This window comes from Pollachius pollachius (assembly GCF_949987615.1).
Source record: "Pollachius pollachius genome assembly, chromosome: 5".
Lineage (NCBI taxonomy): Eukaryota > Metazoa > Chordata > Actinopteri > Gadiformes > Gadidae > Pollachius > Pollachius pollachius.
The window spans coordinates 5,534,414-5,552,746 of record NC_136938.1 but is presented as its reverse complement, the minus strand read 5'-3'; the positions used below and the strand labels follow the sequence as shown (position 1 = coordinate 5,552,746).

General features: G+C 44.5%; 1 protein-coding gene across 1 annotated transcript in view; it reads left to right on the top strand.

Moving 5' to 3' along the window:
* The window catches only part of tent4b (terminal nucleotidyltransferase 4B), a 29,529-nt gene that overhangs the window by 5,147 nt on the left and 6,049 nt on the right, over positions 1 to 18,333 (top strand). The window contains exons 2-8 of the mRNA XM_079737053.1: positions 7,310 to 7,433; positions 10,944 to 10,990; positions 11,258 to 11,378; positions 11,871 to 11,978; positions 13,089 to 13,217; positions 14,825 to 15,038; positions 15,506 to 15,632. Coding sequence (XP_079593179.1) covers positions 7,310 to 7,433; positions 10,944 to 10,990; positions 11,258 to 11,378; positions 11,871 to 11,978; positions 13,089 to 13,217; positions 14,825 to 15,038; positions 15,506 to 15,632 — 870 coding nt within the window. The remainder of the gene's footprint in view (positions 1 to 7,309; positions 7,434 to 10,943; positions 10,991 to 11,257; positions 11,379 to 11,870; positions 11,979 to 13,088; positions 13,218 to 14,824; positions 15,039 to 15,505; positions 15,633 to 18,333) is intronic.

The following is an 18,333-nucleotide window of genomic DNA, read 5'->3' as shown; positions in this document are numbered from 1 at the left end:
CCACCAGCACTTCTTCCGTATCACCTCTCCTGTGGAGACAAACCCTCTCATCCCTCTATCTGTCCTCCTCTTCAGGTTGAATCGCAGTTCACTCTCCATCGACCCGCGCCACACCCCTCTCCTTATAGGGTTTTTCATCAGTGGAATGAAGTTTAAGTGCTTAACCTTGGGGTGAAAAACATAAATGATGTCTCTTTATCCACGGTCACATATGATTATGCAACATGTACATGTTGCATGCCAGGTGGATTATCTGATAAAGCCTCCAAGAGTCTGTGTTCCAAGCCCTAAGCATGCGCTGAACTGTAGCGAGACCTGCAGGGGGAGGGGCTTGCTCATTGTTGTTGTTCTTGTCACACGGTGCAAGCTCCGCCCCGCTCGCTTGTCAAGCCCCATGGTACGAACCAGGGCTGGGCAGTTCTCTTTCCTCTGAAATGAAACCAAGGCAGGGGAGAATTTCCCTGTGTTTTGAGTGTTACCTCCGGTCAGACTAGCTGTGCCTCTTTGTGTACTTGGGTTGTGGTTTCCAACCTAATGTGGGTCATAAAAGGCTTCATGAAATAAGTTAAACTAAGTGATAGACAATCTGCTCTGATAGTTTTTAGTTTGTTTTAAGTTTGTACTTGAGTCCTGTTAAGAGAACCTTATCCACAACAACATTGTTCCCAATCAGTGGTCACGATAGTGTGTGCGACACAGTATCAGTTAATTACTTCTATTATTATTCCCATAACAAACTTTGGCACTTCTGTTTTAGTGTCAGCAGGAAATGGTTTCCTTTCTCCATCTCTCCCTCTCTCTCTCATCGGCAGTCTTTCTCAGTCCTTGTGCCAAACCGCACTCAAGCAGTAGTACCCGCCTGGCTCCCTCACTCCCTCCCCAGCGCCGAATCATAAACGAAACTCAGGCCCATTATTTATTTAGAAATGAAACCTAGAGAGCGTCTGTCTGATTCCTAGGGAGACGGTCTGAGGTAACCGCCATCCGGCGTCTGCCTCTCGCACCGCTCCCCGTGTTGTTTAAGCGTTAAGCAGCTCTTTTAATCTGTACATTATCATGTTTTCATCATCATCATAATCAACTTATTTATGGGGCGCCAATACACAGGACATTGACCGTATTGTTGAGTAGCACCCCCACCACCACATGCACATAAAGTGCAAGTGTTTTAGTTTGACTAGTTTTACTGGCTCCATCAACGCTTAACCACCACTTGCACAAGTGGTGGTTAAGCGTTGACGGAGCCAGTAAAACTAGTTACCGAGAATGGGTCCTTCTAAAGAGGGCCCCTGCTTTATGTGTATGTCTGTGCTCTATTCTCCCAGGGTCGTCCCTTGGGCTAAGGCTACACCAGCACACAGACCATTCATGAAAGGCCTTCACCTTTCATGAGATGAACAACCAAGTCCCAAAATGATCGGCCTCACCCAGAATAGTTTAAATGTCATGAGTGTTCTCTCATCATAATAATACAATTATTCATTTATATCTGGTGTTCATGGTGACAGGTCTCTGACAACCCTGGCACACCGTTCTGATGACATTTGTGAGCCAGTCTGCCCTGCTGGTCATAGCAGGTGGTTCTGCCGATGTCAGGAGGAGGAGGGCCATGTGTTTCTTGACGGAGCCTGGTTGGACGGCCCAGGGGCCAACCGACCACTGGTGATTGGAGCTGTCCAGATCCAAGCTGCTACTGTTGCCAAGCAACGCAAACGTACATGAATTTCTCCTGGGAATAAGACAACAGCAACAACACAGCTGTTTGTATGGACTTTAGGGCTTAGTGATATATAATGACTGATAAAACGTGCATAAACATTGCGTTATCTTTTTCATCGTGGGGGACTAAAGGTATTTATAGCTGTCGGCTTTTTAGAAGTGTTGCTGCAACCTGGGTGTGACAGAAGTGATTTGTGGTTTACAGTACATAATTCTGAATTATTACTTTTTAATGCTGTAATTTCAGCATAAATTACATAATTTTCGTTCTAGTTGGCGTGCCATTCACTTCATTGCCTTTGAGGGCATGACTATAAAGACATTTATTCTACGTAAACCAAAGATACCAGTATTAATTTATCACCCTCAACCAGCTTCTTTGTAGAGTTATGTTTGTCATTAAAGGCAATTTAAAGGAACAGTTACCAGTGTTTCCCCCACGTTCACACAGCAGCGGCTCGCCGCCGCTGCTGAATTTTCTCCGCCGCTGCAATAAAAATCCTTCTCCTAATTTTTTTTTTTTTTACGTAGCTCCTTTTAGAAAATGTACAGCGCGTAACGTCAATTGCGCAGCACGCGGCACATCGTCACGTAACCAACATCAAAGAAGAAAAATACACAGCGAGTGCGGCAGTTGTTGGCAGTAGGCTACCCTACACGGTTGCAAAGTTACATTGATTCTAGCAGTAGCGAGTGAAGCGGAAGATCGAAGAAAGAAGGAAAGAGTGAGCCAGACAGAGAGAGAGAGAGAGACAGACAGAGAGAGAGAGAGAAAGTAAGTTGCTAAAATGTGTCGCTACATGAACACCAGTGTTTAAAAACCCTCTGAGCCCAATCATTTTATTGTATCTATAAACCGCAACCTCCGTGCCGTTTTTCCTCTAGTATTGTGTGTGTGTGTAGGCCTATGTGTGTGTGTGCGTGTTGTCGCTCTTTTTGGGATAGCAACCATGTTTAGTGTTTAAGCATTAGGCAAAAATCTGTAAATAAATTGCAAATTATATTTGCGTTGTGGCATTTTTTGTTTTAATATTACTATACAAAAATATAAAAATCTGTAAATGAAGACACAAAAGGCAAAGTTACAACACCAATAATCCCATCTACAGTAATACACAGGACTGTTTGAATAGGATTTAAGTGCATATTCTCCTCTCAAAGTGCACCAGATTCATGCATTCCAATGTAAAGGGTACAAAAATTTTGGCCGGGTGGGCATGGCCCCGGACCCCCCTAGAGGGTTCGGGGACCACACCACCTCTGCTGAAAGAAATCCAGCGGGAAACACTGGTTACTGATTCGGGGACTGGAGAGTAAAGAACGGATGCACCGATTGTGAAATTCTGGATTCTGTTTAAAATAGCAATTTGGCCGATACAGATGTTATTTTGTTATTTATTCCCCCTTTTGTGCCAGGGAAACAAACCCTAACCCCCGCACACGCATGCAGACACGCACATCGTATACAAATGGAACAACATAATGGAGACAACTTTGGTTGAAATGCGGCAGCAACGTACGTGTCCACAAAGGAGTTCCACGATAGGGTGAAGGGATACAGCCTGGCGAGAAATAGCCGACGCCCTCGACCTACCCAGTAAGTTTGGAGCCAACAGCTGTTGACGTGCTAATAGCGTATCCTATCATAAACCTCAAACTGCCAGCATAATGTCTAGTGCTAGGCACTCGGGATCCATTGTTGACGCTAGTTGTTGCTGCGGGTACTTTGTATCGCTCATGTTACGTGCAACGCAACTACCGTGAGGACGAGTTGCTGCATTGAGCAGATATAAAAACTACTGGAACCTTTACGACAAAAAAGTAAAAAACATTTATGTCAGTTCTAAACCTTAGATTTTCTAAATATCTTACAAACGTGAATGATACAAAGTAGAGAGCATCGCACCCTCGAATCTTGTAGTGTGGCCAGTCTTCCTACGAGACAAGGCCCGATTTGCTGGCTCTGTGATCGTATAGTGTGCCATGTTAAATCGTGGAGGAATATCTGAGAATCGTGTAGTCTGAACCAGCCATTAGGCAGACATGTGCCGAAAACATCGCTATTTATTTTACTGAACACAGCCTGCATGATTGTGAACTAGACACGTTTTTAGCATATGGAAACGGGCCAAAAAACAACTTCACACGGTGTGTCTTTTTACAATTTATTTGTGACCAGCATTCGTAGTGTTGATCAGCTGAGAAATAGTCCGCGAAAGACGTTGACGTCGCTTAGCAACCGAGGACGCTTGCGGAGTGATACGACAGAAAAAAAAAGCCGCACGTGTGGTTTGTTTAAAAATAAAAGTGAAAGAAAATGTTGGTCCTGTGGGAGTATTTCACTGTCTCGGAGAAAGATCAGCGATATGCTGTTTGTAAGACATGTTCCAGTGACATTTCAAGAGGAGGAAGCATTAAACATGTAAACATCGGCCACTGCCATCGGTGAATATCATCTTATTTTCCGGTTGGCCGATGTCAGTCAACACCGATGTTCGTCCGATACATCGGTCCATCCCTAGAGTAAAGTAATATTATTAATCTATAATATTGTAGAAATGTCCACTCTTCACTGTCTGATGTTCGCTGATTTTTGATGTTGATGTTGGCTGTTCATGACTAAGCATTAGAATTCTTCCACTCATATGAATCTCAAATTCAATCTGAATTCCAAGACCTATTGTTACCAATGCTCGCTTACTCCTAGCCGGGCCATGGCCGAAACCAACGATTGGAATCATTCTAAAATCCATACCAGTGTTTGTGATTTCTGTGTGTGGCTTCCTCACTACCTCTGAGGGGTAGAGGAAAATCAGAACAATTATTTTTACCGTGAGCAATCCCGCAGGTGTATGAGACTCCGAGTAGGTAGTGCAGACATATTGCTGAAGGGATAGTTATTGCCTCCTATGGCAGGAAATCTGGGCTTATCTGGGGCAGAACATGGATATTACTGGTTTTTGTTTTCCATGACAGACGTACTCACTGGCCTGCCCGATGGAGCCGTCTGGTCAGCCGGTCACTGACCATAGCCCACGTTGTTTTCGTTTGTGTGTGTATGTGTGCCAGGCCAGTTTGAACTAGCTTATTTGTACATTCACAAACGCATCCCCATTTCCACTGTATTTATACAAAGAGCTGGCTGGCGTGGGGTCAGCCTATGTGGGCAGGACAACCTGCTCCAGGGCCAACTGCTGCCCTGTTGATCCGGCCGTTAAACAACACCGGGCCCCAGGCTAACATGTCTGCTAGGGGTCGTTCCTTTTTCCAGTAGGTTATTAAGAAGTTTTGTTAGAAAAAGTTGAAACCAGCAGTTAGGACTTGCACCTTTATTACAATAGATATATTCCGATTCTTATAACTTTTAAAATAAACAACCGTTCTGAATTCTGTTTAACCCCTGGTAGATATCTTCTACGGTTATCTCCTACAACCATCCACTTATCAATGTGAATGAGGGGGCGTTTTCCGTTGCTGAACCATGTCCCTGTACCTTGAGAGGGCAAACATACGATTGCCTAAGAATTATTGGGGCCCAGGAAAACCAATGTTTCTCATCACACCCATGGCTCTAGCAGGGGGCATGCTTTCGCCTGCATTTCACACAATGGCCCTGCTAATGGGACTGTATGGGCAGCTCACTCAATCTGCCCGAACACCAAGTCCCTTCCTTTTGTTTGCCCAAGGTGGGTACATCGCACAGTCTACACTCTCTTTCAGTCGTACACGTGCATTAAAATCCCACCGCGGCCTATCTAGAATTGTGCAACACTGTCGGCCTTTGGAAGAGCTGTGTCTGAGCACTTGCTTCAGGGCAGCAGATGGTGGTTGGAGATTTATTGAGGACTATTTCCTTTGAACAATTCAACCTATTCTACTTCTGATCAATTCTCAACATGGGGGAATGCATGTCTGATTGCGAGGAGTGTTAATGGCTAATAGAGGATCTGGCACTGCTGAATTTAAGTAATGAGATGCTTGGTTTCACCTGAAACAAGATACTTCAAAACAATATTTGAAGCATCCTTGGAAGGGAATCACTTCCAACGCGGAGCTTGAGTTTTGGTAATACTACACTGCAAGGTGTGTGTGTGTGTGTGAGTGTGAGTGTGTGTGTGTGTGTGTGTCAAATGTGATTGCTTGCGTGCTTAACTGTCCCAAGGGCCTTCCCATATACCAGGGCTCATTGATTAGTTCCACAGCTGGCAGAAGGATGAGTTGGGCCTTGCTTGGTCTGTCATCATTAAGCAGCATGGCGGCAATTAGTGGTGATTAAACTGCCTGGCAAAACTAAATACAAATGGACCCTTGACAATTGGGCACGTGTCTGTTCATTTGAAACAGGTATTTGATACGAGATGAAAAGCATGCTGTTCTCTTCTGCTAGAGGGGGGGAATTCGAACAATGAGACTGCATCCAATCTTCTCTTTTAACATAAAATCTATATCCTCCAGCCCTTTTAACACACCACTCAAACAGCAAATTCCAGTGACTGGAAATACCGCCTAGCCCCCCAAGTGTTTATTCTTTCACCTTGTGTATGCGTGCTGTATATTATATGTGTACATGGGTCAAAGGGTGGCGTCGGTTTCAGGGATGCCACGGCTATTTCAGTACACCTCTCTGACGCCATGTTACCCCGGAGTGCATCCGGCAGTTATAACTAGAAACCCTAACCCTAAGATGCACCAGCATACACAATGGGGCTCTCGGCCCTGCCAGCTCTCTGTAGTGGAACACTGGTCATCTTGGCACCTGCTTCCAAACTCAATGCGCAATAGTGTTGCTTTCATCCCTCAATGGGAATTCCTTTATATTCAAGTGTAGGATTGCTGATAATCCTGGCTGATTTATATATTTTTTAGATAAATGATTCCAGTCAATATCATTCAAAAATATGATATAATATTTCTGTATCTCTTGCTTGTTTGCAAGAGTTGTGTGTAACAGTTGCTTATTTGATTATTATTTGAAGTATTATGTATTCAAATGATTCTTGCACCTTTTGGGATATATATCCATTGTTAAATTAATGTAATGTATGAGTGCAGTAGAGGAATCAAACTCAAAACAGGTCATGTCACAGGTCGTAGGAGTAGCTGTAACAATTTTAACAGAAGTGTATAGTCAAGTCATATTTTTTGAAGCTGGGGGATGTGCAGCATAATTTGACAGTAAACTCTCTTGGCCCTTTGTCTCGTTTAAACTACACAGGCTATACGTTTTTTGCGGTGCCTTGATCTGTATTCACACAGTTGGACAGATTTGAGTGGAAGTCCATTGCGGTTCCTATCGTCTTGGTGTAACGTTTGCCGTCGGGGGGGGAAATGGAAGTAGGAACCTGACCTAGAGGCACCGTGGCTGAGTTTACGCTCAGAGGGGAGCTTTGATGCTGATTTGCTCTCTATTCATGGTCTTGCACAGGGAATCGTTCTTTGACCTCTGCCTCACTTCTGTACTTCCCACTCTCCTGCTGGTTAATGTCCTTCCACCCTTATGGAATATCTTAGCATTCAACCGCCCATGAAGAGAGATATTTTGTCTATGATTGCGGTAAAATTTACTCTCTGGATGCTGTGTGCTCCGCAGGCTCCACGAGGAGATCAAGGACTTCTACGAGTACATCTCCCCACGACCGGAGGAAGAGAAGATGAGGCTGGAGGTGGTGGACCGCATCAAGGATGTCATTCACGACCTGTGGCCCAGTGCAGAGGTAAGAACCCCGGGGACGTCGAGATGAAAGCCTGCCTAGCGTCTGCTGGATGCGCTGAGGCTATGGGAGATTTCCTATCGTGTTCAGCTCAAACGCTCAGATTCTGACATTTTCTCCTGAAAAGCTGGAGTTAACAATCTGTGACTCACGTTTTATGGGCAGAGCAGCTAAAAGATGAGTGTGTTGGAGGTTGTAAAACGTGTGTCACGGGCTGCCTTCATCACCGATGTGGTTCAATGAACCGCTGGAGCGAGTGTTAAGGAAGACGCTCTGTTTTTAAGTGTAGTGGTCGTATTAGACCGGGCTTTCCTGGCGAGGAACCCTATTGTACGGAGGGAGCGATCCTAGGATAAGCTACTTGAGGCCTTGGCACGGTCTGCTTGGACCTCACCCACACAGCTGGCTGCCTGGGATTCTTGCAGGATGCGTCAGACCCAGAACATTGAGCTCTCTCTCCGCACATTTATCAGGGTTGTTTGGTTTTTTCGATCTTGGCGAGACGGACACAGGAAATGTTTGGGCAGCAAAGGGGTGTGATTGTTAATGACAGCCAGCGCGTTGAGTCATGTACTGTTTTTCTTGTTTAATGGAGAAATTTTATTTACCAGTGTAGTGGTGGTGTGCTAATGGTGGTTGGGCCAGCGTGTCGTAATCACCACTGCTTTTGATCTACTTAAAAATAAATCTATACTAAAGCAGCTTTTTTTTTTCTTCTCATACTCAAGTTCAGTCTTGCATATAATCAAGAACAAAACATAAAAGACCTGTCTTAAGGTGTATCTTCCGTGCCATGAACTTTAACTATTACTCCCTGTTGATTGATTTCTGCACCATAACTCGCTTCAGGGAGAAACCAAACAAAGGCGGTCATCACATTCCTGTTGTCGTCGGCCAGAGTAGGTGAAGCCTCGAGTCTTCTCCTTCCTCATCCTCTACATACTTTGGCTCTGAGCGCTCGTCCATATAAGCAACGTGACATTTCAGGGCTCCAGACTAACATCTTCAACTCTTCATCTGGTCGCAGCCCAACATTCGTTGCTCTGTGGCCGTATTGGCATGTCTTTTGTCACGGACCAGCCATCTGTACAGCACATCGATTAAAAAAAAAAAGATGAACTCCCTTGCAGTAAATGTTAAAATGAATTAATTTTATTGCAGAGCTTGTCTTTTCTTTATATTTAACCGCCTGTGACTCTATCTCTTTCCTCACAAGCCAAATCTCGACATAAAATAATGACAGGCTGGTAATATACTCCAGCTATGGTTTCCCTTCTCTGCTGTCATCTAGAATAGTGCGAGCGCTCTTATCTTGACGGGAGCAGTGGCGCAACTCCAGTGAAACTTTGCACAGTGACCAAACAACCTTTTTTAGCAGTGGGTTTTAAGCACGGCCACTACCATGCATCATATTAAACACGCGTAGACCTAAAAACCAACCTTCCCCCTATGTGTGTTGCCCTTCCTACTACGCAACACAACCCCACGTGACGCTCCATGGCTCGCCCGGTGCGTAACCCGCTTCACACAAAGCCCGGCCCTTACCCAGTCAGAATCGGACCAAAAATGGACCCGAAAGCCGCTGACTTCACCCACACAGCACTTACTTGTGATATTGTTGGCCGCAATACAACCATTTTGGTTGAGCCCACTCTGACTACTTGTTGTCATATGGAAGGGTAGCACAGAATGTAGGCATCCATCTTCTGTTTGGTGATTCTTGTTAGTACAGAGATTGTTGCATTTTGTTCATTTTCCATTGAGGATGTAAGCATCAGACGAAATAAAACTCAAACTCCCAGAATCCCTTGTTTTCCTGCTAAGTTCCCAGGAGCCCAGCAGCACCTCACCATACGTTGTTACTGTTGAACAGTAGGCGTTCCACAGCTCTGCGTCAAAGCTGTCCGCCTTGCACGAAGGTTGGAGTTAGGCTGCTTTTTGATTCGCTAACAGGCCGCCGATCAAGTGACCCGGGCTTGGCTGACCAGTGTTGTTTATAAGGCTGGTTAAGGCAAGGCCCAGGAGAAGGGGTTTAAAGGCCAATAGGCTTTCCACGATGGCTCTATTCCTGGGCCGCCAGACTCTTCGTGTCTAGCTGGCCTCAGAGCCAGCATGGGTCAGGTTCAGGAGGATAGAAATGGCAGTTGTCTGTACATCCCTGTTGTCACAAAAAAAAAAAAGATTGAATAGAATGATGTTCATAATGATCATTTATTTAATCTCAAAATAAATTAATCAATACATTTTTGTTTTAATTACAATTCCATTATGCTACATGGGCAGGGCGCTGTCATCGACAGTGATATTTAATTACTTTACCAATAACTACATGAGCAAATACATAAGCAAATCAGGACTGTTTAAATACTTTTACTATAATTATTCTGCTCAGGGCTGTTGGCGAGTCTCTGCCAGGAGGTAAGTAGCGTAGCGTGTCGTGTGCATGCTTGCGAGGCCATCATATAAGCTGTTAAAGATCCAAAGACGCCAGCAAGCCAACCGACCAGTTCCAAGCAAGCTGGTGCTGCACAAATGCTTTGCGTGGGAAAAGTGAACCATCACCTCCCTGCGCAGAGCGTCGTGATGCCGTCTGTCACTCTGATGAGACGCCTGTCACATTGTCTGTTTTCCTTTACTGACACAAGGACACTACCTCATGTGTCATCGTGATTAGGGGGGGGGGGGGGGAAGATACAGAAAACCACACGTGTTTATCAAAATGTACAATGATGGCACGTGTTTGTAAGGGGTACGACTTGTTTGTCAGGGGTACGACTTGTTTGTCAGGGGTACGACTTGTTTGTCAGGGGTACGACTTGTTTGTCAGGGGTACGACTTGTTTGTCAGGGGTACGACTTGTTTGTAAGGGGTACCGCTTGTTTTTAAGGGGTACACCTTGCTTGTAAGGGGTACACTTTGTTTGTAAGGGGTACACCTTGTTTGTAAGGGGTACACTTTATTTGTAAGGGGTACACTTTCTTTGTAAGGGGTGCACCTTGTTTGTAAGGGGTACACCTTGTTTAAAGGGGACATATTACAGTGTTTCCCCCAGGAAATGTCTTAGTCAAGGTGTTCGAGGAGCGGGGGGGGGGGGGGGGGGGGGGCGCTGCCATTTCGATTCCATTCTTCTTATCTTTATTCTTTGTACCTGGTGGAAGTACAATTTTGCGATTGCGATATAATAAACAGATGGTGTCATGAGTCTAATTGCTTGGTTATCAAGGAAAATGCACACAGATTGCTGATAATTTTAAAATGTTTATTTCTCAACTCAAGCATACAAAACTAGCATAAAAAAATAAAAAAATTGTACAGTACTGTTTTCAAAATAACAATATTTTACAAAATTAAATAAATAATTAAAATACATCTTTTTCAAAATAAGGCATTTCTGCAGTGCAGAAATTTGTTGTCTCTTGCACTTCAAGATGGCAGTGTTTGAATGACTTTTAAATAATGCACGACCGTGAATGTGATTTCGACGTCTAAATTGTGTTTGTGCTTCTTTTCCAGGTCCAAGTGTTTGGGAGCTTCAGCACCGGTCTCTATCTGCCAACGAGGTACGCTGTCTGACTGTCAAAGTGCTGGTGGATCCCCACACCCCACACTAATCCACCTTCTAGGAATCCAGAACCTGGATTCCTAGAAAATCTAGAGCCTCATCAAAGCGTGTGTTTGTGTGTGTGTGTGTGTGCGTGTGTGTGTGTGTGTGTGGGGGGGTTGTCTGTTTGTGTCCGGGTGTGTCCGTGTGGGTGCGTTTTTGGGAGAGTGTGTTTTGAGCGTTGAGCGTTTTGACTGACACCTCCTCTGACTCCGCCCCCTCACAGTGACATCGATCTGGTGGTCTTCGGGAAGTGGGGGTCCCTGCCCCTGCGGACCCTGGAGGACGCCCTGCGCAGGTGCAACGTAGCGGACGAGAACTCCATCAAAGTGCTGGACAAGGCCACGGTACGACCGGCCGCGAGCCCGCGACCCGGCGCCGCAGCAACGGCCGCCATTTTGGATTTAGTTGTTCTCTATTGTCGGGATAGGAAGGGGAGTTTCAGGAGAGATTGTAATTTGCTCTTAAACTGCGATACAACACGGGTTCGACATATATCCAACTTCTGCTTGACCCTATTAGGATGGTGATTTCTCCACGAAATTGCCTGCAGAACAAGCGAGTGAAACGTCAGAGTCTAGATTGTTCTGTAGATCTGCGGCGGCCTTTGTCAGAAGAAGCTTCTAAGAAGATTTGTCACGGCAATTAGCCAATTACCGATAAAAGCTTGACTCTGTTGCTTTGCTGTTGTTCTTCCGTCTGGGAAATGGTCTTGTATGTTTTCTACTAAGCTTGTTCTACGAACCTCTCTGAGGTGAATGTGTATTCTTGTTCTCATTTGATTTGCCGGTGAATGTGTTGGCGTGTCCTCTGATCTTCCACCTCTCCTGTCCTCCCAGGTCCCCATCATTAAACTGACGGACTCCTTGACCGAGGTCAAGGTGGACATCAGCTTCAACGTGCGCAGTGGGGTGAAAGCAGCCCAGCTCATAAAGGAATACAAAGAGGTACGCCCAGAGAGATGTATGTGTGACATGAACATGAAATTGCCATTTTTTTGTATTCAAAGTACGGGCGATCATTGGAATGGATTTAAGGGACCCTTGTGCCCTGATGAAGGAATGCTATGTCACAACTCCTCGTCGGTGGGTAATACCATGCTGGCCTAAGCTGCACCCCACTCTCACCTGAGTGAAAAAGCTTTTCTGGGAAAAGTGTGATGGAAAATCCACGGGATTTAGTCTTTAATAATTCAAGCTTTGGTTTCTTCGGTTTGTGCTATCCAGACACTCCATCTGTTAACTAGTGTTACCCAGTTCCCCTTTGTGGTTCACCTTTTGCCTTTGGGAAACCGGTCACGAGGGAGAAGTGACCTTATCTACACGAGTGAAACTCTTTTATGTCAAAATTTCCCTCACATGATGTACGGACAATTGAATTGCGGCGAAGGGGGTGAAACTGTTGAAAGGCTGTGTGAAACGGTATTCTTGGCACATTCTGCTAGAGAAGAGACTGGTGTGTGCATGCATTAAATAGGTACATTGTGTGCTTATTTGCATTAAGAAGATCTGGTGAAGACGTAATATCTCAAAAAAATCCAACCAATCAGTCACTCACTAAACTCCAGAAGACTGATCCCTGGAAAAGGAGAGCTTTGGCTTGTCGGTACATGTTGGCATTGCCTTTTATATTAAGTTGTTCATGTCAAAATGACATGAATCGCTATCAGAACTAAAAGAGCAAGCATCAAGATTGATGCTCTTTTTTTTTGAAGTAACACTGCGGTTGCTTCTAAAAGGGGCCCAGTTGTGAGTGTGATCAGATCAGCCATGTCAAAACCTGCCCTTCCCTGTGACATGGTGACGTCAGACCTGGGAGTGTTGACCTAGATGTAGGCTGGAACAGACCAGTCTACCAGCATACCCAGTGCACTGTACCAACTGGTAGACTTATCTCTTAGGGCTCGTAATTGCGAACCACTCTCACAACTGGAGGGTTTGGCCCTTTTAACATACCTCTTTGAATCCCATCTTTTCACAAACGTGCAGTCCTGCTTTTGCCCACCGGAGGTCGCTGTCAACACTGAATGAGGGCCTGTCTTGTGTTTGCTCCTGCAGAAGTTCCCCGCCCTGCCTTACCTGGTGCTGGTGCTGAAGCAGTTCCTGCTGCAGAGGGATCTGAACGAGGTCTTCACCGGCGGGATCGGCTCCTACAGCGTGTTCCTCATGGCGGTCAGCTTCCTGCAGGTCAGACATGCACCCCTCGGTCACCTGACTGCTCACTGTCTCTGTTGTTAACTCCACCAAGCAAAGGCCTTGTAAGAAGGTGGGGAAGTTTAAATACTGGCGGATTAAAGACCAGCAGACGCATCACTGAACTACTCAGACGGGGGGAGATAACGAGGGAGAAAGCGTCCCCCATTGCAATAAACCGGTTTACGAGCGTCTCTGACGACGTTTGGGAAATAGGATTAACTTTCTATTTACAGTTCAAACCATTCTTCCTTTTCGGAAGCAATACAAAGCTTCGGCGAGCATTGTCAGCTGCTAACAATGGCAGTCAATTGCTTGATCCTATTCTTGCATTTCCATGCTCGGTTGTTTGTGTAGTGTCCATGCACAGCTGGGGAGGATGAATTCTCCCAGGGTATTGTGTCCGGACGGCCACATATTGACAGTGTTATAGTGTTTAGTCAAGGTTTTATCCAGTATCCAAACACTCAAATCAAACACACCACAGATCAACGCTGTGTCTAGATGAAAGATCTAAATCGCTTTTGGCAGTAGGGTAATCAAGGGAGGTGACTTGTATTTTGCATTTGGACCATCAGTGCTTATCTGGAAACATTGCAGGTCCTGGCACGTACTCTACCCTGTGACTCATTCCGCTTTCTTTGACCTACTCCTGTTTTTTCCGGCCTTGATTACCTTCTATTCATCGGTCGCTGCCAAGTGGTAATGAGCGTGTTGAATCCTGGCCTACCTTTTTTCTGCTGGGATGTCATGATTTCCACAACCTCCGCCTTCTCTATTTCCATGCTGTGTGTACCTAAGGCTTAGTTTTCATTTGAATGCCTCTTTGCATGCACCTCCATACAGTGCTAGTGAATTAACAGTCAATAGAACCAACTGAGTTCTACATAAGTGGCCTCTTTCTCTTCTCTTGCACATGACCACTCAAACAAACGTCTATGATTGAATTTGGTAAGAAAGCACCTTTATTTTAACGTCAATGCACACACGTTGAGCAGATCACAGGGGTGCATGTGGCTCAGGAGGGAGAGCGGGTTGGTTGATAACCGGAAGGTTGCTAGAACGAGTGTCGTGGTGTCCCTGAGCGTGAAACCTCATTAGGGCTGAGCGATTAATCGAATTTTGATCGCGATTTCTATTTTACGAGCACAAAATTCAATTTTTTTTTATTTTTTAAAATGTTTTATAGAAAGGGCAGACCAGCTGGATACATACCTGTATATCATTTTAGATTGGAACATTTTCTTTTTTCTCTTTTTAAGGCGAAATCTCAAAGTTCTCAGTTATAAAAAAAAATAATCGGAGAGACATGCTGAATAAATACAACATGTTTTAAAACTCAAAAATAATCGTTTGAATAATTGTTTTTGACTAAAATAATCGTGATTAGGATTTTTCCCATAATCGAGCAGCCTTTAACCTCACCCTAACTGCTCCCGACAAGCTGGCTGTCACCTTGTGTGGTTGACTCCGCCGTCGGTGTGTGAATGTGTGCATGAATGGGTGAATGTTAGGCAGTATTGTAAAGTGCCATTTCCCATTTATCACCCTGCTGTCCTCCCCTCGCTGACATGTTCTTCTGTTGTCTTTCTGACCCACAGCTCCACTACCGCGAGGACGTCCGGAGTCCCAACACCAACATCGGGGTCCTGCTCATCGAGTTCTTCGAGCTCTACGGCCGCAACTTCAACTACCTAAAGACCGGCATCCGGATCAAAGACGGCGGCTGCTACGTGGCCAAAGACGATGTGCACAAGAACATGATGGACGGCTACCGGCCCTCCATGCTGTATATCGAGGACCCCCTGCAGCCAGGTAGGAGACGACCCCACAGAGCCCTCGCTCTCTGGGCTTGAGTAGGAACTTTTCAGCCCTGCTTCACGGTGTAATCTTCAACAGAGGGGAGATGCTATGCCAAGTACTGCAGTGGGTCATATAACTAAATAATAAAAGTCAAGAGAGTTAATTCATTGACCCTGCGTTCCAACACCCATACTACCTTAGTATTTGCTATGCCAGATAAATAATTAGGATGTACCAATATATAGTATGGGAAATGCAAATATGAAGTATAGCGAAAGTCGATGGGTGGCACTACAGAAGCTGATCAGTGTCATCACCTGTAGTATCCCAATTGTATGCATACTATGTGCAACAGTACATACTTTGTAAGGGTAGCTGCAGTACAAGTAAAAATAAGTATTTGATTTGAATTGGAAAGCAGCCTCAGTCTTACAGTCATACATGAACCTGGTGTCCCCCCCTGACCCTGCGTGCCGCAGACAACGACGTGGGCCGGAGCTCGTACGGCGCCATGCAGGTGAAGCAGGCCTTTGACTACGCCTACGTGGTCCTCAGCCACGCCATGTTGCCCATCGCCAAGTACTACCCTAACAACGAGTCGGAAAGGTGAGGCTTCTCTCCCTCTTCTGCAGTCGGGCGAAGGGTGTTTAATCCTGTCAGAGTCCCAGGCTGGTGAGGTGGCCTGATTCAGGCTTTTCCATTAGGGCTGCAACTAACGATTATTTTAAAATCGATTAATCTGTCGATTTTTTTTCAGATTAATAGATGAATCGGATAAAAAAAAGAAGAATTTGTAATTGCCGCATTTTTATTCAAAAACTGAACATTACTTCAAATTCACTGTGCAGACTGAAGTGTAAAAACACCAGGTTATTGCTCCAACGTCTCGGAACTATTAAAAGTAATATTAAATGATGAAAAAATAAAAAAACATAACTGGGATAACACAAAAAAGCATACAATGTATGATATACATTTATTAAATTTATATATATATATATATATATATATATATTAGTGCTGTCAGTTTAACGCGTTATTAACGGCGTTAACGCAAACCAATTTTAACGGCGTTAATTTTTTTATCGCGCGATTAACGCTCTTTTGGTTTGGCAAACATTGTCGTTTTTTCACCTGCTGTCTAGCAACAACTAGTCACTTAGGAAAAACTCCAAAACCATACCGGATCTAGCTACACCGGAAACAAAACAACAAGCACGCCGCACAAAAACTCCTTAAAAGTGTGTGTGTGTTTGTGTGTCACTCTGTTTGAGCCTGGTATTAGAGTTCAATGTTGTCATTAACTGTTACCTCTTTCCGACCAATCGCAGTTCAAGGACCACCTGGGCTGTACCACTTCGGAAGGGGCCGCTCAGTTACTCCCCTCTAGACAAAATTGACTTGGTTGCGACGTTGACAGTTTTTGAGTGTTACGGCTGTTGAGTGAGTGAGAGGTTGTGGGCGCACAGCTCAGGCTGTCGGACGGCGCTGCAAGAAACTTTTATAAACGCAATATTGTTATCCCGCAGTAATCAGCCCCATAGCCCCGAAACGTTAACGGCCCACCCCAGCTCTCCCGATTACCACTCCGCCGCCGTGTGTGTGTGTGTAGGTGTTATTCGATAGCCTGGTAATGTGTATAGGCCTTCGTACGGTTATAATATTCATGCTGGTTTAAATAATAAATGTTATAGTATTTCCCACCTTTAATGAGCAAGAGTTTTGTTCGAAAGTTCAGTGATTGAAACAAATAAAAGCCTGGGCTATTGAAGTTTTACGGTAGGCCTACCACTGTCATGCACCTCCCTGATGTCAAGTGGACCGGGTTGAATTCACTGCGGGTCTCTTCTTATATCCATCTTACCGAATATATTTTATTACTGTCCTTCTCAACACTCTGATCTCATTAAAAGGCTAGCAGCACGAAATCAAGGGATATTTAGTATATAAAGAAATGTGCAATTAATCGCGAGTTAACTATGACATTGATGCGGTTAATCGCGATTAAATATTTTAATCGCTTGACAGCACTAATATATATATATATATATATATATAGACGGATACGTTGAAGGAGTTTTTTTACCCAAATACAGTGAAGGTACAACACTTTTATATAGGCCTACAGTCCAGTATTAAGAAATGACCAAAATACAAGCTGTGGTCGCGCATGAACCAACCTGTCGGCGGCTGGCTGTTAACAGTGCCAAGTCTGCGAGGGACGTATTAATCACGCGACTCAACAAATCGATGACCAAATTCGTTGCCAATGCTTTTAGTAATCGATTTTTAGCGATTCTATCGACTTTCCATGCTCCTGGACTTTTTTGGGTTTATTTAAAAGAAAAGTTCATGTAACCTTTTTTCCTTCTCTTTTGTCAAATAATTATTAAGAGAGATGAGTTTAAGGTATACATTTGCCTTCAGGGTCATTTTGTGTCCAAGTTTCCAATTTCTGTGTTTTTGGAAAGGATCTGGGGTTGACTTCAGATCCGAACCACAAGAACAATATTAAGTCAAACGTCGTCTCTAACAGTTGTATCGTCATGTCGGCAAAGGTTGTGTGTAAAAGCGGGAGAGAATCAGCTGAGTAAGAGAGCACAGCATTGCTTGGCTCTAGAAGGAATAGCATAGCTTGGTTCTAGAAGAAAAAGCCTATAAATGAAGCCATGCTTCTTTTGTGGGCGTTTGCTGTGTTCTTTTTTGCCTTCAATTTATAACCTTATTGTTTGTTTGATAACCCCTTTGTGTAGCAGTATTGGCATGATGCAATCATTTTATTTTCATAGTAGAGCACATTCTGAGCCACCGGTCTAGAAGGTTACACAATGTCAGTGAAAAAATTGTCTAGAGTTTGCCAGCATTTTGAAAGCATTAAAGATGATTAAAAAACAACAACCTGCATACTGTCAACAGCTGCACTCGCCCGGTGAGAATGATCCTCTTTGTCGGTGTATGCTGCTCTGCTAAATTGAATGGCGCCACATGTGTTCTGTGTGCTGAAACTCAATGTTCACATGGCATTTTAATTTGTCATCCGTCAAACGCTGCTACGTTCTCTTTATCCGTGGGCTTCTGTCCTGATGGGATGGGATTTCCGTCTCCACAGAGACCCGACACCGTTTGATTTCAGAGATGTATTCTATTATTTATGGTATATTATATTCGCCTGTATAGTAGTGTATACAAGGACAATCGTAGCCTATATTTTCTGTCAAATTGAATGCAGATGGTGACCTGAATTGATGTATGTTGTAAAAATACATTTTGTTTGTGGGGTAATTTAGCGGAGGCGCTGGGCCTTGCC